Source organism: Penicillium cataractarum (assembly GCF_028827025.1).
Source record: "Penicillium cataractarum strain IBT 29864 chromosome Unknown utg000007l, whole genome shotgun sequence".
Classification (NCBI taxonomy): Eukaryota; Fungi; Ascomycota; class Eurotiomycetes; order Eurotiales; family Aspergillaceae; genus Penicillium; species Penicillium cataractarum.
In genome coordinates this window covers 1,049,012-1,070,087 of record NW_026622743.1, presented here as the reverse complement: position 1 = coordinate 1,070,087, position 21,076 = coordinate 1,049,012, and the positions used below count along the sequence as shown (strand labels likewise).

At 51.2% G+C, this 21,076-nt stretch overlaps 8 protein-coding genes across 8 annotated transcripts; 6 read left to right on the top strand and 2 right to left on the bottom strand.

Moving 5' to 3' along the window:
* Positions 1-635: 635 nt before the first annotated feature.
* On the top strand, positions 636-2,451 carry N7496_008031 (kleisin alpha; the record flags this gene model as incomplete). The annotated part of the gene is made up of 2 exons (XM_056700950.1): positions 636-899; positions 964-2,451. The coding sequence occupies 2 exons, from the start codon at positions 636-638 to the stop codon at positions 2,449-2,451; spliced, it is 1,752 nt and encodes a 583-aa protein (XP_056553013.1).
* Positions 2,452-3,713: 1,262 nt separating this feature from the next.
* N7496_008030 (MFS transporter) lies at positions 3,714-6,478 on the top strand (the record flags this gene model as incomplete). Its single annotated transcript, XM_056700949.1, has 11 exons — positions 3,714-4,183; positions 4,252-4,361; positions 4,423-4,457; positions 4,515-4,759; positions 4,815-4,847; positions 4,903-4,989; positions 5,054-5,463; positions 5,518-5,629; positions 5,717-5,850; positions 6,071-6,143; positions 6,412-6,478. Coding segments are annotated over 11 exons (1,776 nt in total), but the record flags the coding sequence as incomplete, so codon positions are not given.
* A 2,690-nt stretch (positions 6,479-9,168) lies between these two features.
* N7496_008029 (Zn(II)2Cys6 transcription factor domain-containing protein) lies at positions 9,169-11,411 on the top strand (the record flags this gene model as incomplete). The annotated part of the gene is made up of 2 exons (XM_056700948.1): positions 9,169-9,409; positions 9,508-11,411. 2 exons carry the CDS (start codon positions 9,169-9,171, stop codon positions 11,409-11,411), a joined length of 2,145 nt encoding a protein of 714 aa, XP_056553011.1.
* Positions 11,412-12,405: 994 nt separating this feature from the next.
* On the top strand, positions 12,406-13,205 carry fmn1 (riboflavin kinase; the record flags this gene model as incomplete). The annotated part of the gene is made up of 3 exons (XM_056700947.1): positions 12,406-12,522; positions 12,601-12,822; positions 12,894-13,205. 3 exons carry the CDS (start codon positions 12,406-12,408, stop codon positions 13,203-13,205), a joined length of 651 nt encoding a protein of 216 aa, XP_056553010.1.
* Positions 13,206-13,540: 335 nt separating this feature from the next.
* Positions 13,541-15,111, top strand: N7496_008027 (dienelactone hydrolase; the record flags this gene model as incomplete). Its single annotated transcript, XM_056700946.1, has 3 exons — positions 13,541-13,913; positions 13,988-14,701; positions 14,777-15,111. 3 exons carry the CDS (start codon positions 13,541-13,543, stop codon positions 15,109-15,111), a joined length of 1,422 nt encoding a protein of 473 aa, XP_056553009.1.
* Positions 15,112-15,360: 249 nt separating this feature from the next.
* N7496_008026 (sialidase family protein) lies at positions 15,361-16,587 on the bottom strand (the record flags this gene model as incomplete). Its single annotated transcript, XM_056700945.1, has 2 exons — positions 15,361-16,196; positions 16,248-16,587. 2 exons carry the CDS (start codon positions 16,585-16,587, stop codon positions 15,361-15,363), a joined length of 1,176 nt encoding a protein of 391 aa, XP_056553008.1.
* A 424-nt stretch (positions 16,588-17,011) lies between these two features.
* Positions 17,012-19,276, top strand: N7496_008025 (glycoside hydrolase family 3 protein; the record flags this gene model as incomplete). The annotated part of the gene is made up of 1 exon (XM_056700944.1): positions 17,012-19,276. One exon carries the CDS (start codon positions 17,012-17,014, stop codon positions 19,274-19,276), a length of 2,265 nt encoding a protein of 754 aa, XP_056553007.1.
* A 50-nt stretch (positions 19,277-19,326) lies between these two features.
* N7496_008024 (Zn(II)2Cys6 transcription factor) lies at positions 19,327-21,036 on the bottom strand (the record flags this gene model as incomplete). Its single annotated transcript, XM_056700943.1, has 1 exon — positions 19,327-21,036. The coding sequence occupies one exon, from the start codon at positions 21,034-21,036 to the stop codon at positions 19,327-19,329; it is 1,710 nt and encodes a 569-aa protein (XP_056553006.1).
* Positions 21,037-21,076: the final 40 nt, after the last annotated feature.

The window sequence follows — 21,076 nt, the reverse complement described above, 5'->3', positions numbered from 1 at the left end:
AGCCCCAAGGCACATTGGTGACCTCCACGTAGCCTGGATAATCGATTAATGTTGCATTTTATAGAGACCCTATAACCTTAAAACTATGTTCATTTTCAATAGCGTGATTAAGTCCTTCAACATATGTCTCCAGTCACAAAAGCTCTCTACTGCTCCGCAGCCCTCCAGGGCTGGATGTATGTGCTTACCTAAGCTCTTGGCAGTGTAGCCATTACGTAACCCTCGTGCATTCCTCGTTTCCAAGGCACCCCACCCCAGCCCCCTCGAATTCCCAGACTGCGATTGCCCCCCAGAGGCTGGGCTCACCTGACTCCTCGACGCCTGATTCCCACCGACGCGCATCCTCCCCTTCCGTTACTCTGCCAACTTGTCCCTCGCGCCCCATCCTGGACGTGACTCCAACGCGACTTATTCTTTAATCTTGCCTTTTTACGTCGCATCTACTCCACCCTCTTTCTATCTCGATATTGCCTCAGGGGCCACCACTAGCAGGCCGCCCGAGTCTTTGTTTTCCCGGCTTCCACAGCGCGTCAATCCCTTGCTACGCCCTCACCCCGCGCCGGGCGGGCTCTGACCTTTCACCTCCTGGTGTGCTGCTCGTCTGTGCATAGCTTCTTTGTGTATCACCACGCGCGATGTTCTATTCCGAGACTCTGCTGTCCAAGACAGGGCCGCTGGCCCGCGTCTGGCTGTCTGCCAACATTGAGCGCAAACTGTCCAAGTCGCACATTCTCCAGTCCGACATTGAGAGCAGTGTCAGCGCCATTGTTGACCAAGGCCAAGCGCCTATGGCTCTACGACTTAGTGGTCAGCTGCTGCTCGGTGTTGTGCGTATTTATAGCCGCAAGGCGCGTTATCTGCTCGACGACTGTAACGAAGCATTGATGAAGATCAAAATGGTACGCAATATACTTGTTGTCCAAGCATTTGATTTGAATAAAGAACTGACAAGTCACGCTATAGGCATTCCGTCTTACAAATAACAACGACTTGACGACAACTGTGGTCGCGCCGGGTGGTATTACCCTGCCCGATGTTTTGACCGAGTCCGACCTTTTCACCAACCTTGATACGTCTCTGCTGTTCCCTCAGAACCTGAGCCTGGAGCTGGAAGGCAAGCGGCCAGGTGCTATGGATTTTGGCAGCCAGCTTCTGCCTGATAGCAGTTACCGCCGATCCATGTCTCAGGAGCCTGCCCGCCTCGAAGACCCCTCTTTGATTGACCTGGATCTGGATCTCGGCGAGGATGAACTCCCTCTTGGACTGGACCACAGCGTTGAAATTGGTCGTGATGCTCCTCCTGCTCGCCCTATGGACGAAGATTTGTTTAGTGATTCCGGAAAACTCCACGACGCCGGTGACTTGGACCTCGATATTGGCGATGCCCCTCTCGAAAAGCTTGACTTTGGCTCCGACAACGTGAACGACCCGCTTATGGATGATGGCCCAATGGATTTCGGCGACGATGCTGGATTTGGCGGCGAGACCCCTCGCCCAGAAAGCCGTTTCGCGCGTGATACCGAAAGCCCTCTTTCCGATGCTGGCTCTGCTCAGATGAACCTGCTCGAGGAAGAATTCAACCGTGAGGTTACCCAAGAAGTCGAGACTCGAACTACCAAGCATGCCCAGCGTGCCAAGCGTCAAAAGGTCATTGTTGCCGACAAGGAGACCCATTACACTTCCCAGGAGGTCAAGGCGATTCAGGCTGATCGCTCAGCTATTATGCAGCGCTCTTCTTTCTTGCCTCGTGACCCCGTCCTTCTTACTCTGATGACCCGCCAACAGAACGGTAACTTTGTCTCTAGCATCTTCGGTGAGGAGCGCAGCCATGGCTGGGCCCCCGAGCTGCGCGATCTCCTGTCTCTGGATAACGTCAAGAAAGCCGGCGAGCTCAAGCGCAAGCGTGACAGTGGTATCTCTGACATGGAAATTGCTGCTGATGTTCCCGCGCTGGATATTGGTGAAGATGAGGCTATTGTTACCGTTGACGAGGGCATTGGTCTTGACACTGGGTTGAACCTGCACTCCGAGATCGACTTCCCGGGCGATGATGGTGTCCAGGATCTCGCGCCTATGAGCGATGATGGCATGAGCGCCTCTATTGAGGATATGGATGACACTATCCGCCCCGTTGACACCGAACCCGTTTCGATTGGCACCAAGCATGCTGTGCACATCCTGCGCGATTGCCTTGGTGACGTCTCCGCCGCTGAGCAGAAGAAGGCTGTCGTCTTCCAGGATCTCCTCCCCGAGCAGCGCTCCAGCAAGGCCGATGCCACCAAGATGTTCTTCGAGGTCCTGGTGCTGGCCACTAAGGACGCCGTCAAGGTTGAACAGAACTCCAAGTGCATCGGCTCTACCATCAAGATCCGCGGCAAGGAGGCTCTCTGGGGTTCCTGGGCCGAGGAGAACGCCGGCGGTGCCATGAGCCAACTGTCCCAGCTTCTATAAAGAAACAAAAGATTATTCATATCTCGTCTTGTCTTGTCATGACTGATCTTGGCTTGTACTGGACTTGGTAAAAATTGGGATATACCGGCGCACGTTTTCCATTCATGTACAGCTGAGTTTGGGACGGTCTATGGGTTTCTGGAAGATCCGATTATTGTTTTAGGATCTTCGACCGGTTTTGTGCCGGATTGGATTTCTATCATGGAGTTTGGGATTGGATTGGAGAATTGGGTCTTTGGTGACTCTTGTACTGTTCTGATGGGTTTTTCTTTTTCCTTTTTTTGGGTGCTTCCGATCCTACCCTTCTGTCTGATTGCTTCGTTGGAGTATAATTGCTCAATGGGTTTGTGTTGACGTAGTGTTAGCGTTATAGTCAATCGAACATACCGCCTCTTGGAATCAACAACATTCTTGTAAATGTCGTTGGTTAACCCTTTAGTCTTCTTCGATGCTCTTGACCTCTCCGTACATAGATCACTAATGCAGGGAGGCGTCGCCGAGAACGGCGGTCAGCCCTTGCCACGTGGGAGTCCATGCATGGCCGTTTCTGGTACGTGCGTCCACGAGGAATCATCGGAGGATTTACTATGTATAGACTATAGCGAAGGACCTCATCTGTATATGTTCAAAAACCCAATACTCGGACCGATGCTGTCCAAGAATAAGCTTTTATCTAAGCTCCACTCAGCCCGTCTCATCATGAATAGGATACAGAGAAAATGTCCGGCAAAATACAACTGATCGCAAACGTTCTGTTTATGTGCCGTTTTTGCTTTTGCCATCTCTAGAATATCAAATGTATACTTATCTATAGGGCCATCTCAAATTAAACCGAACTCACCCACACTTATATTACTGCAAGGAACTTCACTTCCCCGAATTAACTACAAACACGTCCGAATATACGGGCCGACCTCGGCCTGATTCGGCCCTCTGGGGCAGAAGACCCCGAAAGTGGGTTCCCAGTCTTCGGGCCATGATTCGAGAATCGCGGTAGCGTCATAATTTATTTCGCACTAATTCGCGGCCTCGCGATAACGGTGATTAATCAGCTCGGTCTGGAGCTTCCCTGAAGACCGGTTTTCAAATACACAATCCATTCAGGAGCCTTGCAAAGGCCGAGAACCGAACAGTCATAATTTCCTCATGAATTCGCGCCGGCAGCACCTCGTATAACTACTGTTCCCGCTGCTCCTGCAAGCCAATTGTTCTTTCCCAATTCAAGCTTGGCTGCATGGCCTGACTCACTGATAGCGTAAGGTAAGGCTAACTATCCGCCGCCACGCAACGCGAACTCTCCGGTCATGTCGCTCGGTGATCTCGCCGACCTCGAGAAACGGGATACCATGGACTCGCGCCGTTCGACTAGTTCTTCCCCGCGCGAGCGGAGCGATGACGATATCGGGCTCGAGCAGACGAAATCCGAGGATGCGACTTTTGCGCCTATTGTTGCGCCGGAGGATCAACGCGATATGCAAATCAAGAAGGAGCGGTCGAATGTATCCCGCTCGCGCTCGTTGGAACGCTCTTGGTCTTTGAATGACGGTGTTAGTCTCGGAGGAAATCGGTATGAAGAGGAGGCGGCGGGTGAGGCTCCGGGGCAACAAAGGCCAGAGGATGATGCTGGGTATACGGTTGGTTGGGATGTGGATGATCCTTTGAATCCGCGCAATATGAGCAAGGCTAGGAGATGGTTGATTGTGATTATTGTGTCGTTGGGTTCGCTTTGTGTGTGAGTTTCGTCTGATTGATGGTCGGGTGTGTTGTGGTTTGGGAGTTTAACGTTGACTTGATTTGCAGGACTTGTACCTCGTCCATGTATACTACGACGTATGGGCAGTTGATGAAGGAATTTGGCTGCTCGCAAGAAGTCGCGACGCTGGGCCTGTCATTTTTCATTTGGGGACTTGGTGTGTTATCTTGACGGTAACGGTCTATGAGAGGATGATTGCTAACAATAGCATTGTATAGGAATTGGTCCCCTTTTCCTTAGTCCACTATCAGAGGTGAATTAACCCAGAGATTTGTTAAGTCAAGAGACTGACGAACTGACGATATTATAGTTCTATGGTCGGCGTAACATCTACATCGTTTCTTTCTCGCTCTTCTTGATCTGGCTCATCCCCTGCGCTGTCGCAAAGAACACCCAGACCATGCTTGTGAGCCGATTCTTCAACGGTCTGTCAGGAAGTGCTTTCCTAAGTGTTGCCGGTGGCACTGTCGGTGATATGTTTGATCGACACGAGCTCGCCTTCCCAATGATGCTTTACACCGCGAGTCCATTCATTGGACCCGAAGTTGGCCCACTGTACGATCGCCAACGACTATCAATCGATTGAAGATGTTCTAACATTATCCTATAGGGTCGGTGGATTTATCAACTATTTTACTGGATGGTAAGTAGAATCCTTTTGTTGTTTTTATCGCGGATCGAAGCTAACAACCTCTCAGGCGCTGGACCTTTTATGTCCTCCTAATCTGGACCGGAGTCCTCCTAGTCTCGATGATCTTCCTCGTTCCAGAGACCTATCACCCGGTGTATGTTTCTCTATCAGATCAAAGATGTGGCGGTGTAAAATACTGTACTAACCCGCACAATTAGGCTGTTGAGGCGCAAAGCCCAGAAACTCCGCCAGGAGACCGGAGACGACCGATGGAAAGCGCCGATCGAGAAGATGCAGCGATCAGTGGCGCAAACGGTCCTACGATCTATGTACCGCCCCATAATGCTCCTCACCATGGAGCCAATGTGCTTGAACCTCTGTGTGTTCTCGGCGATCCTATTGGGTATCTTGTACCTATTCTTCGGCGCGTTCCAATTGGTCTTTAAAGATGTTTATGGCTTTGATTTGTGGCAACGGGGCTTATGCTTTATGGGTCTTTTTGTTGGTATGGTCTTTGCGATTCTTTCGGATCCAATCTGGCGTCGCAATTATCAACGCTTGGAACGGAATTATCAAAATGACGCTGATGGGACGGATGAGTTTCAGCCAGAGTGGCGGTTGCCTCCAGGTAAGTCGGCAGGTCACTCTGTGAGGGAATCATATCTAATTCGGCGCAATTCAGCGATTTTGGGTGGGCCGCTGGTAACTGCCGGTCTCTTCATCTTTGCCTGGACTACCTACCCCGATGTGCATTGGATTGCACCTATCATTGGCAGTGCCCTCTTTGGCGCCGGGTAAGTTCGCCTGCCTGTTTTCCCCTGGGGGTCTTGAATACACTTTGTTGAGATTTACATATTGATGGACTTTCGTGTTACTTCCAGAACAATCCTAGTCTTCTCAGGTGTCTTCACATTCCTGGTTGATGCATATCCGACCTTTGCAGCAAGCGCGCTGGCAGCGAATAGCTTCATGCGGTCCAGCTTTGGAGGAATTTTCCCCTTGTTCGGCATACAGAGTAAGTTCTGTCTTCCTCGGTGTCTTTCTCATACCCTGCGACCCTTGCCGAAGGGTCTGTGCTTTGCATGCAGCGTGTAGATATCCTTCTTGCCGGACGGATACGTCGTGTCCCTAGTGAGCCGTTGGGGATGTCTCGCTCGAAGGGCGCGGGGAGACATGGATTCATCCTGGTTGAGAAGTGATAGCATTGCAAATTGTGGCTGATAATGATTGCACAGTGTATAACAATCTAGGATTCCATTGGGCGACGTCACTGCTAGCCTTTCTCACCCTGGTCATGCTGCCTTTCCCGTAAGTCATTTGTTGCTCAATTATTTGATGTTCCCCAGTCCAGTTTCCCCGGTCTTTCCCTCCCCCTCTTCATCACCAAACTCCTACGCTATGACCTTTGATTTGTCTTCTGCCCCTGCATTTCAAAGTCACTGGAGATGTGGAGGTTGGCTCAGGAGTACATTTTGACACCCCAGCTCTGCATGTGGATGTGACAACGACCAACCCGGCACTGACTTCACATGGCAAATTGTTCTATTTGTGAACGCGTCTTCTGATCATTTTATAGGTACATTTTCTTTCGATATGGTGCTCGTATTCGGAAGAAGAGTCGCTTCGCAACTTCTCAGATGTGATTTTGCACGCCGCGGCTTAGAGAATCCAAGGTCACCGATACAAGATCTTGTTCTCGACACAAAATAGATTTCATTTATTGTTTGCACATATCGTGTACTGTACATAAAATACTTGCTAAGCTAATTCTACGTACATTCCAATCTGCACTCAAATCATGCTGTATCTGTCCTCTGCTGCAGCCTTAGTTCAGATGCTGTCACATACCAAAGTTAAGGCAGGGCTGAGCCTGGTGTTTTGTGACCCGATGACGAGCAGTTTGGGACTGGGCATGGAAGCTCTTGAGAGCTATATGTGTTGTGCTCAAGCCTTCGGTCAGGGTAGAGGCCCAACAAACCGGCTGTTGTCTGTTGTCCTACCTGTAGCTGTAATTTCAATGCAGATGACTCTGGGTTGATCTTGAACAGATTCAACGAGAGCTAATACGTTTCAATTAGCATGTTTATTTAATCGTATCATTTGATCCGCTTTAGATGTTTACTGCCTGGAAAAGAACGGCCATTCAGCGATAGTTTTCGTCTTGGACTTCAATGTCAAGCTGCTCCATGATGGATGGGGAGAGTCTAGGCCAGAATGCAATTCTCCGACTGAATTTCTCATAGAACAGATGTGCTAAATATACATCTACCCTGCTAGTCCAATTACGAAGTATAAACGAGCGTTATGTAGTCTTAGTTCCCATTCAGAGACGCATACATCATCTGCCACCATTTTTGTTCCAATTGATCTCCTAACGCCGAGCGTTGAATGCAAGAGAAACTTGGAAACCGAATAACCACTCATTCTTGAACGATTACCCAGCTGAAAAATCCAGCTCCAGCTTCTCGAAGCTAACCGAGGCTCGCGGGGCTTACTACGTAGCCTCGGGATAAAACGGAGCCGGATATGCCTCCGAGGGCCGTAGAAAGACGAGAACATGGCGGAGGGGGTGAGGCTTTTTATGAGTCAGTGTACTGGTGTCAGAAATGGACAATTCTTTGGGGGGTAAGGAAAGAGACGTCGGATCTATATCCATTGATCCTGCGTATCGGTGGATAGATATCCGAGCCTAATGTCGGATAGGGCAGTAGTAACTTCGTTGCTTTCAACCCACACGTGCGCAACTGCCTTTGGAGTGGGAACGGAGTAACGAACTTGCGGGTAGGCGGGTATTGGCCCCGTCACGGATAAATTACCATACGCAAGTGCCGATGCTCCAGTGGGCGAGTGCCCAAACGTCAGCATGTGAGATGCCTTACAGTAGTCTACTGTAGTTAGTAGTGGAATGTAGTAGTCTGTACATTAGTTTGGCCCTTAGCTGAGTTATTTTTACTCAACTAGCATCTACCGAGTGCCGTGATGCTGTTGAATACCACCGTTTATGCAGGTCCTAAGGGGAAATGCCTCGTGTGAGATCAGACATCAGTTCTAGGTTTGTTGTGTTTTAGAGGCGCCAAAGGCGCGATCTGGCTGGCTCGTAATTAAGAATAGTCTTCCTTCCTTCGTGTCTCGTTTTAATTAGGTAAAAAAATAATGAAAAAAGTAAAACAGTGAAACCGTGAAACAGCGAAACAGTGACAAAACACGATTGGGCTCGTCTTACGAGACAAAGTAGGTAAGTATATCCCCCTTCTGGGCGTAGAACCATAGTTAGGCAGGCTATGGCGACATCTCCATGAGGAGTAGCCGCGGAGAAGAAATCAAGTCTAGAAGTAGATCTTCAAGGTTTCCAGGGGAAGAAAACCCAAAAGAAGCCCCCCTCTTACACTGCAACGAGTGTTCCCAGTGGTTCGCACAGGAATTGGTCCGATTCAAGTCCAGTCTGCCAGTTTGGAACGCTTTTCCTGGTGGTGGAGGAGAGAAGGCCCAGTCACGGGAACATTCCGATCGAAGTTAAACCCATTTCCAAGTCCCTCCAATTTTCCAACTTTCGACATCGTCCTTTCCCCCCGCGCCTCACCAATCTGGCCCTTTTCTACTTCCCCTCGCCTCGATTGTGCTTCTCTCTCTTCTCTTTCTCTTCCTCGCACCGTCGTCAAGAGTGAAACTCGGCTCCAAATCGACCGAACTAAATCAATTCCCGCCTTCCCCGCAGCCGAACAAGTCTGCCGCCCTCAAACTCTCCACTCCCGAATTCAGCTGCGCCCGAAGACCGTTGCGGCATTTTTTCCTGCTTTCTTGTCGCCTAGTTCTGTCGCTTCAACCTTCACTCGCCCTACCACACCGAAATTCGAGACTCTTCAATGCGTCAGATCTTTGCGGCCTCGTCTTACTTCGAGTCGATTGTACCCCGTTACACCCGTGACTCAACCCGATACCTACCCTCCGTACCCCCGCCAGCATTAGTCGCAAGCGCGCGATAATAGGATCTCGATCCCGCCACCCACGATCTACAGCAGGTCTCGGCGATCTAGGTGGAATTAGAAGCTGAACACGCAGTCGGCGTGAGTTTGCGACCGTTCGTTTCGGTTTACAAGCCCGAGGTTGCGCAGTGCGCAAGTTTACGATACGTGGATCCGCCCGTCCGGAATAACCTGAAGAGTGCGCGAATGGTCCCGTCGCCTCTACAGAGCGAGATCTTGAGATCAAGACAGTGAAAGGTGCTCCTAGAAAAGGCCTGTGAGGCTTTGACCATATTTGTAGAAGCTCCTGCGTCGCTTGGACGCGTGGTACTTTGCCTCCCCCTCCCGTGCTTGGGGGAATACATGACGAAATGAACGTGGAAGCCAAGGACGGCTCCCAATCTCCCGCAGACCCAAGTGGTGGTGATCGCGATTCCGCTGATGCCACTGAGCACTCGGAACAGATGGATTCCGTCAGAGATAAGGTGAACGGTGACGGTATCAAAGCCGAGAATGGCCGAAAAGCTGCGAATGCAAAGGATCCCTCGCGACCGCGCCGGAAGAAGGCCCGGAGAGCGTGCTTTGCCTGCCAGCGAGCTCACTTGACATGCGGTATGCTCTTGTTGTCTTTCTGATCGGCATGCACCCTGCATGCGCATGCTTCCGAAAGGTAAATGTCAGTCTTGGCTAATAGTAGAATTTTTGTCTAGGCGATGAGCGACCCTGCCAACGTTGCATTAAGCGCGGCCTTCAGGATGCATGCCACGACGGCGTTCGCAAGAAGGCCAAGTATCTCCACGACGCCCCCGACGGAGCATTGATGCCCGGGGTGGGAGGAAACTTTTATAATAACGGCAGCAATGGCAATGGAATTCCCAATGGTATGCCGCAATTAACCAGAAATGGTTCTTCGTCTACACCGCAGCAACAACCGCAACAGCAAACTCCAAGCACGACCGGTTTCTACCCCACGCCTCAGCCACAACCTCAGCCGCAACCAGGATCGTACAACGTGTATCCAGACACTACTATAAGCCAGAGCCCATTCACAACCCAGTCCCCTGTATCACCAACGTTCAATTTGAAAACCAGCACCAATGGTCGGAATGCTAGCTTGTCCTCCACCGTGGGCCAACAGCCCACACCGAGCACAGCGCTCTCGGGGGATGCTAACCAACAAAATCCATTTGCAGGGCCGTTTTTCGACCCTAGCGACCCGGCACTCTTCAATTTTGACCTGTCTAGCATGAATTTCGAGAATCGCTACGGTGCTCTCGAATTCGGCATGCTCGGTCACATGGCTACTGGTGCGGGTGATTCACCGACCGACTCGGCAGGGCAGCGAGGGTCGATCGGCCGCAGTGGGTCTGCCCAGTTCTCCACGCCAGCTCCTGGCTTTGGCGAAAGTCCGGGGAATCAACAGCCATTCATGTTCGGGGACCCCTTGCTCAATGATTGGTCCGCTGGTCAAGCCTCGGGACAACCGCACGTGAATGTCGGCGGCGTATACAGTCAAAATGGCATGTTGCCCGGCCACATGAAAGCAGATGCGCCGCATGCCTTTGCGATCGAGAGCGGTCCAGCCAGCTTTACCAGCCCTGGATCTGCGACGACTAGCCCGCATGTGACGGTGGCCGGACTTGAGGATGTGTCCGCGTTCAGCAACAACAATAATCTACCCAAGTCGAGTAGCAACCTGGCGCCGAATGGGCAGCGACCTCTGATCACGACCCCGAGCCTAAAGCACCGTGATCTACAGGTGGGCCCTCGGCGACGTCATCGCAACCCGTCGTCGATCTATGAAAGTGTCAAGGAGCCCTACGGCTACACGGCCGGTTTCCACAATCTTACTGCTTTCATCCAGCGGCGGTTCACTCCGCAAAAGACCGTGCGCATCGCTAAAGCACTTGCTTCCATTCGTCCTTCCTTCATTGCAACTACCAAGACCTTGAACCGGGATGATCTTATCTTCATGGAAAAGTGCTTCCAGCGGACACTTTGGGAATACGAAGACTTCATCAACGCCTGTGGTACACCGACCATCGTCTGCCGCCGGACAGGCGAGATCGCCGCCGTCGGCAAGGAATTCAGCATCCTCACCGGATGGAAGAAGGACGTCCTTCTAGGCAAAGAGCCGAATCTGAATGTCAACACCGGCGGATCTGCACCCCCTCAGTCCGGCACAACGTCGCGGGGAAGCTTCACGCCGCGCAGCTCGACGCTCGAGAATGCCAATAGCGGACGTCCGCAGCCCGTCTTCCTGGCGGAGCTGCTCGACGATGAAAGCGTGGTCGAGTTCTATGAGGACTTTGCACGCCTTGCGTTTGGTGATTCCCGCGGTAGTGTTATGACTCGTTGCAAGTTGCTCAAGTATAAGACTAAGGAGGACATGGAAGGCGGGTCGTCCGATGAGCACGGCAAGTGGAATAATCATTTGCGCAAGGGTGGGATTGCCGGCGAAGCTGGTATGAACCAGTTAGGCTTCAAGGACGGCAAGGTCGAATGCGCGTACTGCTGGACAGTCAAGCGAGATGTGTTCGATATTCCGATGCTTATTGTGATGAATGTGAGTGAACCCCGTCCAATCTATCTCAGACATGGTGACATAAACTGACCATTTCCCTAGTTCTTACCGTGCATTTGATCGCTCCACCTTGGGATGTCTGATTATTTCCCTCTGATTTTTCTGTTCACTGCATGTCTCGTCTTGAATTTCTCTTCATACCCTTAGCTCGGCATTTACCTCCGAGTCTTTTTTCCCGCTTTTTCTCTTGTTTCCCTGCTTTTTATGCCTGCTACTTTAACCCGGTACATATCCTTCCTGGTTTTGGGACTGTATGATTCCTCCTCACCCACCTGTTCCAGTATCTTGTTGTGTGCCCTCTCAGTACATATCTCTGGGGCCTGATCGTCCCGGTTCTTTTTGCCTTGCCGGGGCGTCTGTTGATATTCTTTGTTTCTTGTTTCTTGATTTTTGTTTCTGTGGCGCTCAAAAAGGTCAAAAAATGATATCTCTGGGTTGGGATTGTTCTATTTATGATATAATGTCATTGGTTACTGGACGTCTATGTTCGTTTCTTCGTCTTTGTCTCTTGGTAGACGTTTATTCGTGGGCATTCTGCTTTCTGATCGAATTATCACCAACTATACTCGCTCGGCGAATATAAATTCATAGAAATGTAGCAACCGACTGTTCCATCTTGTAAAACCCGGGTTTGATACTTAGTATCTTATCAATCATCCCCATGTGATCGGCATTGAGCTTCCAGTAACTTCGGTGATGCCTCAGGTGTGCCTGTGCCGGCTTATCGATAACTCACTAACAACCCCGCTGGCTCCTTCGCTTTAAATCGCATCGCCTGTCAGCACGCCATTGTTGCAATTTGTTCCCTCGAGGCCTAAAATTCAACCCTAATCGAACTTCTTAATCTCTCCCCGAGACCCGCGAATCTGCTTATCAAGCTCCCTCGTATTCTGAAGCCCCGAAATCCCCGAGTGCCCCGCGCTCCCCGCCTCTTGACTCACACAATCTTCGTCGCTGCGCGTCCGATCCTTTTCGCTTGAATTTCCAGGGGTGAATCCAAAGATTCGAAACCAACAGAATCAAAATGCGCCCTGATAAGCCTCGTGACCCCGTTGCTGGGCCTGATGCTGGCCCGGAGAACCCGTACCCCGTGCGATTGTCGGGGCCAGTGATTAAGGGATTTGGACGGGGGAGCAAGGATGTATGTCGAACTCTTGGGCACTGAACTATTGCGCCAAACAGATTTGAAAGGGACAGTCGCGAATAACACCATCTACAGCTAGGAATTCCTACAGCCAATATCCCCGCCGACGATCTGTCCGAGCAGCACCCCGAGTTGACTTCCGGTGTATACTACGGCGTGGTTGCGCTTGACCCCCAGAACCTGTCGCAAGAGAATGGCGCGACGAATGGTGCGGAGAAGTCGAACTCTGCGACCCTTTTGCCCGCCGTGTTGAGCATTGGGTATAACCCGTTCTATAAGAATACCGTGCGGTCGGTGGTACGTATAGCAGCTTTTGTCAACGAGTGAACCTCTCTTTTTCGGGCCTCTGCTGACTCCATATGCTCTAGGAAATCCACATCATGCCCCCTCTCACACAACCCTCCCCGACAGCCGTTGCACAGCCCAAATTCAACCGTCTGCCTGATTTCTACGGCACCCAGCTTAACCTCTTGATCCTTGGATACATTCGTCCCGAATACGACTATGTCTCCCTGGATGCTTTGATTGAGGATATCCGGATTGACTGCGAGGTCGCGCGACAGAGTCTTCTGCGTGAGGCGTATCAGCAATATATCGCGGATGACGGGAAGACATCCGGGCAGGTCAATGAGGACCGGAAGTGGCTGGCAACGTTTGATGGGGCCAGCGCGAAGATTTGAGATATTTGATAGACTTGGCAGATTGAGCGTTTGCGCATTTGTTGTTTTCGTTTTCAAAATCATCACTCTTTTTTCGCTAGAATATTATTAGAACCTGGTTTATGGGATGCGTACATGTTTGTGCTTGCACTTTGGTCCGGACCGTTCTATCTTATCGCACCACTCGTCGACGTCACTCCAAGAAACCCGAAGTATTGGCACAGCCAGGCAGTCAGATTGCGCTCTTGTCCGATGTCATCCAAGAAACGACGGCTCCGGAACACCCGGGATATTATTTATAAAGCTGGTTCTTTTCTGTCCTGAGTTATCACTTTCATCCCAACACATCCGCCATCATGGTAAACGTATTCCAGCGCCTTGCCAGACGAGCAACGACCAGTTCCGGTAGTACCGTGCCTGACCCCGGTATCAATGGCAATAATATTTCGTCACGATCGCATGATTTGCATCGAACTACGAGTGGGAATTCCTGGAAGCGCAATCGGCGGTCAATTGTCGACGAACCCTCGCCTCGACATTTGATATTGATCTCGGATAATGCTACTTTCGATCCGCATATTATCCAGCGCTTTCAAGCCGAGGGGTTTGATGTGACGTATCTTGGATTTTTGTGTACGGATGATGCAGAGAAGGATCGCAAGTCTTTGGAGTTTGCGGTGCATGAGAAGGAGGATGAATTGGAGGCTGGAGAGAGATATGCTATAGTTGGTATGTACTCATCATTATATCATCAAAGAATGTTCTGATATGCTCGAAGAAAGACTACTTGCTAACTCTAACAGCATACAATCGACCGGCATACTACCTGCTCGGCGCTCACCACCTCGCCGCCAGCAAAACCAACCCCTTCCCCCGTCTCTGCGCCCTAATCGCCTACTACCCACTAACCTCCACCGAACACCTCGCCAACCTATCATCATCCCACAGCCAAGAATGCTGCACCCCCGCCTGCTCAGACACAAGTTCCATCTTCGACCCCCGCCCCTCAGAATCCTACCTCCCAATCCAAATCCACCTGCCAGGCCACAACCCAAACTCCCGCACCTTCTGGCCCTGGATCAGCGTAAGTCCCACCGAGGGCGACGTCTCCTACAAAAAGCGGCACCGCTGTCACGTATACACCTATCCCGACGCACGGGCCGGGTTCGCAGAACACAAACCGTCTAATTACAGTATCAAGGATACCGGACCTCACGATGATGACCGGATTGGGTCGCAGTTAGCGTGGAGTCGGGCGTTGGGGTGTTTGCGTCATGCGTTTGGGGCGGGGAGTAATTGGCCTGTTGCTGATATTGAGACTGTTTGGGAGGAGTATTGGGTAAGGTTGATGGGGGATTTGGATGGGGTTAGGAGTGAGGGGTGGAAGAAGGGTGCTGCTGGGTCCGCGGTGGAGGTTGTGTTGAGACCGGGGAATGATCGGATTTGTCAAGGCGGGGGCATGAATATGCATGATGAGCAGAATGCGAAGGTTGTTTGTGCGCCTACGAAGGCTGGAGGTGAGTCCGCATTATTGTCTTATATTATACGATATATCGGCGAGATCGGGTCAACTTGATGCTAATGTGTACCAGGATCTACTCCGGAGGACCTAAGGACTTTCTTTGCAGACGTCTTTATACCCGCTGGTCCACCGAGTCAGCATATTCGTCTTTTATCACGAACAGTTGGTGCTGATCGGATTGTGGACGAAATTCTATTCACGTTCTGCCATAGCAAGGAAGTACCGTGGTTACTTCCTCGTGTACCACCGACGAATCGTGATATCCAGGTGGTTCTCGTGGTTGTGGCTAGCTTCTTTGCGGATCGTATTGTCCATCAGAGCTTGTATTGGGACCAAGCGGATGTTCTTGTGCAGGCGGGACTATTGGATGCAGACCTTGTGCCGAAGATGAATACAGGAAAGTAAGTGTATTGCACAGATATACTAGGGAATATCGAGATGAATGGGTAGGAATACATGTAGTCGCCGTATCGCTGTCTTCAATTCACTATATTTCCGTATGGATTTTGCGTTGGTCCGTAGTATTTATTTTCGCCCACGGACCTAGTATCAACCGCCAACAAACTGCCTTCATTCTATTTAAATGTTGTGCAACTGCGTATTCAAAACTCAATGCACTTCTGTTGAAATGGACATATACTTCACGAATACCCGCTATCCAAAGACACTAAGAGCCGTGACACCGTTCGCAACATAATTATAACATGAACCCGAACAGCCGTAGAAGCCGGCCGTAGCAAGATGCAGACGCTCTTCCCCGTTATCATTAAATAGCAAGAGGTGACGAGATTGACCCGTATACTGGTTCACGTTGACCATAGTCCACGTACTTGCATTATCCGTAGACACGAAAAGATCCGTGTCCGAGTTGGTCGACAGGATCACCGCGCCGTCTGTGCTCGAGTTTGGGTATCCATACCAAACGCTGTACGGCGAGCCACCAGGCGTGTAGCCCGAAGTCGTAGTCAGAGTTTGATCGGGGGCATTGAGAAATTCGGTCGGGTTGGAGGCAAGTCGATAGTGTGCCGGACAGCCGCTGCCCGAGGGAGGATTGCAGTACTCGTAGGATAACATGTACTGTCCGATGGTCGGGATGTAAGAAACCACGGCCATGCCAGGACGGGCGTTGACGTCGGAGTAGGCGACTACGTTCGTCGAGGCAGACCAGGTAAGTAAGTCCGTGGTGCTTGTAAGTGAGAGCTTTTGTGAGTGCGCCGGGTCGCGCTGGTCGCTGAAGTATACAATCAAGCTGCCATTGTACTCCAGGAAGAAAGGTTCCCAAATAGCTTCATCTCCTGTCGTCACAGTCTCGGGTCCGGCACCATACGCGACGTGACTAGCGAACTTCCACGACTTGCCCATGTCGCTGGAAGTATAAAGATCGATGTAGACCCCGCCGGTAAGGTTCAATGGGGTTGAAACTCCAGCGATGAGCAAGGTTCCAGCAGGGTACTGTCCGATATCGTTTTTCAAGATGTACATGTCAGGTTCTAAGCTAAGTTAGCAAAGAGAATGGTATAGAAAATTTGAATGCGACTTACGAAAGCGCATGCCCCAGCCATTCTGGGTGTCGGCGACTTGGGACAAATTGGACCAGCTCACACCACCATCGACCGATCGAAGGATCTTGAAGGTATCAAGATTTGTAGAGTCCTCGCCGTAAGGATAATCCTCCCATGTCAGGAGCAGACTGCCGTCCTGGACCTGAATGGCGCGGGCATAGCACACTCGCCACTGAGGAGCTTGCTCAAGGGGATAGTATATCGGATTGTGGACAAAGGTAGAATAGGGTGTAGGAGATGAGCGTTTCTCAATCGCAGGCGTTGCTCGGCACAATGCACTTACAGCGAGCATCGACAAGAGTGTGAGGTATGCAAACATGATTCTGAATCAGAACGAATATGATGAAATGAAAGTCTGACTGTGGTTATCGCTCACTTGCCGGACGATGTGACGGCCTTTTTATAGGTACGACTTACACATGTCTCCACAAGATGGGCAACTTTCATGAAGATGCTCCATATTTTCCCCGTGGAGTGAACACAAAACTAGGATAAACCATCAACACACTAGCACCGGATAATAACTGAGATCTGAATCACAAAGTGGGGAATCTCGTTCTGTGCGGCGTGCGCTTGCGGGATGTCGGGCTCTTTCCGTTTAATATAGTTTGGCGCTTGCGGAACATCGGGCGACGTTGAGAATATGGTCAAAAACAAAGTCGGCATCTGTGAGGATATGATAGACACATTCTTCTTTCATTTCTTTTCGTCTCTAGCTATTTCCCCAGACTCAACACATCACGATGCTCAAGGAACCGGTGGCCAAGGTCGCCATAGAGAACCTCCCTGACCATTCTATGAGCGAGACCTTCGATTTTGACGATGCCGTACGGATGGTTCAGAATGGACAGACACTTGAACGAGCGACACATGCCTTGCTAGCCGTTATGACCCGAGCAGAACGACTGTCGTTGCTCGACGGAGATGAGCCCTTTTGGAAAGGCCTTCGTGGAATCTTGTTTGACCGTTACAACCGTGAAGCCTTCGTTATGGGGGCAGTGCCTCGCTTGAAGATCTCGGGAATACGCTTCACTGATGGTCCACGCGGTATCGTGATGCACTCCTCTACCTGTTTTCCGGTGTCAATGGCCAGGGGTGCGAGCTGGGACGTGACGCTCGAACAACGCGTTGGCGACGCCATGGGCCTAGAAGGACGTGCCCATGGGGCCAATTTCTTTGCCGGGATCTGTATTAATCTTCCTCGACATCCTGCCTGGGGGCGTATACAGGAGACCTATGGTGAAGATCCCATACTGCTGGGCGAATTCGGCCTCGCGCTGCATCGCGGTGTCCGACAACATCTCATGACTTGTGTCAAGCATTTTGCCTTGAACTCTATGGAGAATGCTCGCTTCAATGTAGATGTGCAGATCGATGATGCAGCCTTGCACGAAGTCTACCTCCCCCACTTTCGTCAACTGGTTGAGGATGGAGTCTCGTCAGTCATGGCATCTTACAATTCCGTCCGTGGTGAATTTGCAGGACAAAATCATGAGCTCCTGAATGAGATTCTTCGGAAAGAGTGGAAATTTGGCGGATTTGTGCTATCGGACTTCATCTTCGGTTTGCGAGATGCAGTCAAATCCATTAAGAGTGGATTGGATGTTGAAGCCCCCTTCCAACAACAACGCTCCTTACACATACCTGATGCACTGGAGCGTGGTGAACTGGCTTGGTCCGATATCGATCGCTCCGCAGCGCGCATCCTTCGCGTGCAACTTGAGCATGCGGTGCGCACCGGACGGACGACCCCCGACTCTTCTGTCATCTTCTGTGAACAGCACAGGAAATTGGCCCGCGAAGTCGCAGCCCGAGGAATGGTTCTACTCAAGAATGACTCGGTCTCGGATGGCCCTCTGCTTCCGTTGGATCCTACCAGAGTTCGCACGTTGGCAATCGTCGGCCGACTCGCCAATAGGGCAAACACTGGGGATAGGGGATCTTCAGCCGTATTCGCCCCGAAGGTGGTCACATTGTATGAGGGCCTTAGAGCGGCTCTTCCCGATGCAAATATCATGCTACAGGATACAGATAATGTTGAAGGGGCCCGGAGAGTTGCGGCAATAGCAGATATCGTCCTCTGCGTGGTGGGCTATGACGCGATGGACGAAGGCGAATACGTTGTTCCTTCTTTCGCAGACCAAAAAGAGCTGCTCGACCTCCTTCCTCCAACCCTGGGCAATGACGAAGCCGAAGTCCGCGCTACCATCGAGGGCCAAAAGAGCACTGGCTTTGGCTCCGGTTCTAAAGACAGTGACGGCCTAGTTCCGGGGGCCGGAGGTGATCGTAGGTCTCTTAGACTACGAGATCGCGACGTGGACATCATCAAAGCCGTGACTGCTGTGTCTTCCCGTGTCATTGTCAGCGTTGTGGCGGCTGGTGCAGTCATAATGGATGATTGGCTTGATCGAGTCCCGGCACTGCTCATGGCCTGGTATAGCGGAGGAGAAGGAGGTCATGCACTAGCAGATGTCCTTTTCGGCAAGGTCGATGCTAGCGGGCGAATGCCGTTTTCCATCCCGAAAAGGGAGGAACATCTCCCATACTTTGACATTGATGCCTCGAAGATAACTTATGACCGTTGGTTTGGACAGAGGCTCCTCGACAAGCTCGGCGTCGCCGCGCAATTTCCTCTTGGCTACGGTCTTTCTTACACGACATTTGCCCTAGAGGGAGTGACCATTGATGCAAGTCCTCTCGATTGGGGGTTGGACCGTTTCACTGTCAGAACTACAGTCGTGAACACTGGATCACGTTCTGGCAGGCATGCCATTCAAGTCTACGGCACTCCCCGGGTACCAGATTTTCCTACGAGGGTCCTGTTAGGTTTTCAGAGCCTCGCATTGGATCCGAATCAATTGGCACTAGTCAACGTGAAATGCTCGACCAGGCCATTGAAATGCAGAAGTGAGAATAAATTCATGTTTGTAGAACGGATGGTGGGCATTGAAGTCGCAAGATATGCTGGGGACGAAGCTTGTTTGCGAACTTATATTTCGCTGCCGTAACGAGAGTGGAGGAATTTTAGAACAGATGTAAGTAGGCATCGGCGATATAGCTATTGCATAAATTCAAGAAAGACGGATTTCAAAAAGACAATGGTTTCATCGTCAGGCGTCTCACTCCAGTACTCGAGCATTGCGATTGTATCTGACACTATCTCTTGCCACCCCGTCGGCAGGAGATCGGAGGATTTGCTCCGGGCAACTGCCAAGAGGATGCATGCACTGCGTGCCGACGAGCGTTGCATCAACCAGGTGCCATGGTGCCGATAATAAAACCCAGCGCGGTTGATTGAGAGTCGATCATAGTGAACGCGCACACCTTTGGCAGCCAGTTCGGATGCACGGGCGGTTCTGTGCTCTCCGAATAACAACTGGGTCTCCAGAAATGGCCATGTCAGTACTTCGTAGTTGTAGGTCAGTCTACCATGTAGCACAAAATGTAGCACGTCTGCTCTGCTGCTCTGCAGCCCGGCGTCGAGGCTGATTGCATCCGGCAACGAAGCCCGCCAGAAAGTCAAAGATTCCTCGAGATCACCTATTCGCTCCGCCAAAGCTTCCAAAGCACCTGGTTGTTGCCTTACGAACTCTGACAACGTTTTCCGTGCCGTCATTTCAGAGCGCCAAAGAGAAATTTCTGCGAGATAAAAGTACCACGCTCGGAGCTGCTCTTGGTCAAACACTTGTTGTGGTAGAGTCGGAAACATGATGGGATGGTCATATCCCGCAGAACTAAAATTCGGCATGTCTAATTCAAAACGGAGTTCTCTCTCAGACTTCCAACACGACCAATAGATACTCTCTTTAGCCTGCTTCTCAACATGAGCGGGATCTCGAGGGCTACGGCGGGGCGCCGAAGCTGTCGACCTCTGGCAAGTGGCCAGACCCTGCAGGAAATGGCGCCAAGCATCGAACGGCCGCATCGAGACCATCATAAACATGCCACTGTAGAAGTGACATCTAGCCTGCGTCAGATAGTCGCTGCGCCATAGCGTGTCCTTGCGCTTCTCTGCGGCATCGAACAAGGCCTGTGCATTTGCCCATCGTTGCTCATCTAGACCACTGGTGGAACCGGTCATCGAGAGCTCGCCAAATTGTGACGACGAAGCCCCATTAGCGAGCACGAGCAAGAGAAGGAAGGAATCCGCGTCCCAGCCAATGCCGTTGAGCTGAAAACTGGACAGTTGAGCCCGGATCTGCTGTTCGGCTAGCACCGGGTTCAAAACGTGAACGTTGCTGAAAAAGGCGTCTAAATAACCGGTAAAAAGGCTAATATCAGGGCCTTGATCCAAAACAGACGTACGTGCTCTGCTGAAAGATGTTGGATTGGCACCCGGTTCGTCCTCACCGGCAGTGAGACATTGTGGTAGCTCATGAGGCTGCCAAATGTCCCAAGCAAGCACCTGACTGATATTACCGCGCTGCAAATGGCGGTCCAAGCGTAAGGCGAGCGGGGCCTGCACGGGGGAGATAGTGTGTATAGATTCTTGGGCAACTAGCGTGGCGTTTGGAGAATGAGAGGGCGGTCTTTGCAAATGGCCAGACAGCGATTCCATTCCGCTTTGAAGCTCCTCTAACTTGGCCAGAATGGCCAGGCTAGCTGGGTCGAAGCCTGCTGTGGCCGAAATAGGCTCAGACGAGCAGGTTGCTCCAATTCTCCGGCAATAGGAGCAAGGCTTTTCATTGTCGCATTTCGCTCGCCGTGCTCGACATATCTGCTTGTATGCGATGAGAAACGGAGCGTGTAAATCGGAACAGGCGGGCATTAACTGACCTGACAGGCAGAGGTTGTTCTCGCACGAACAT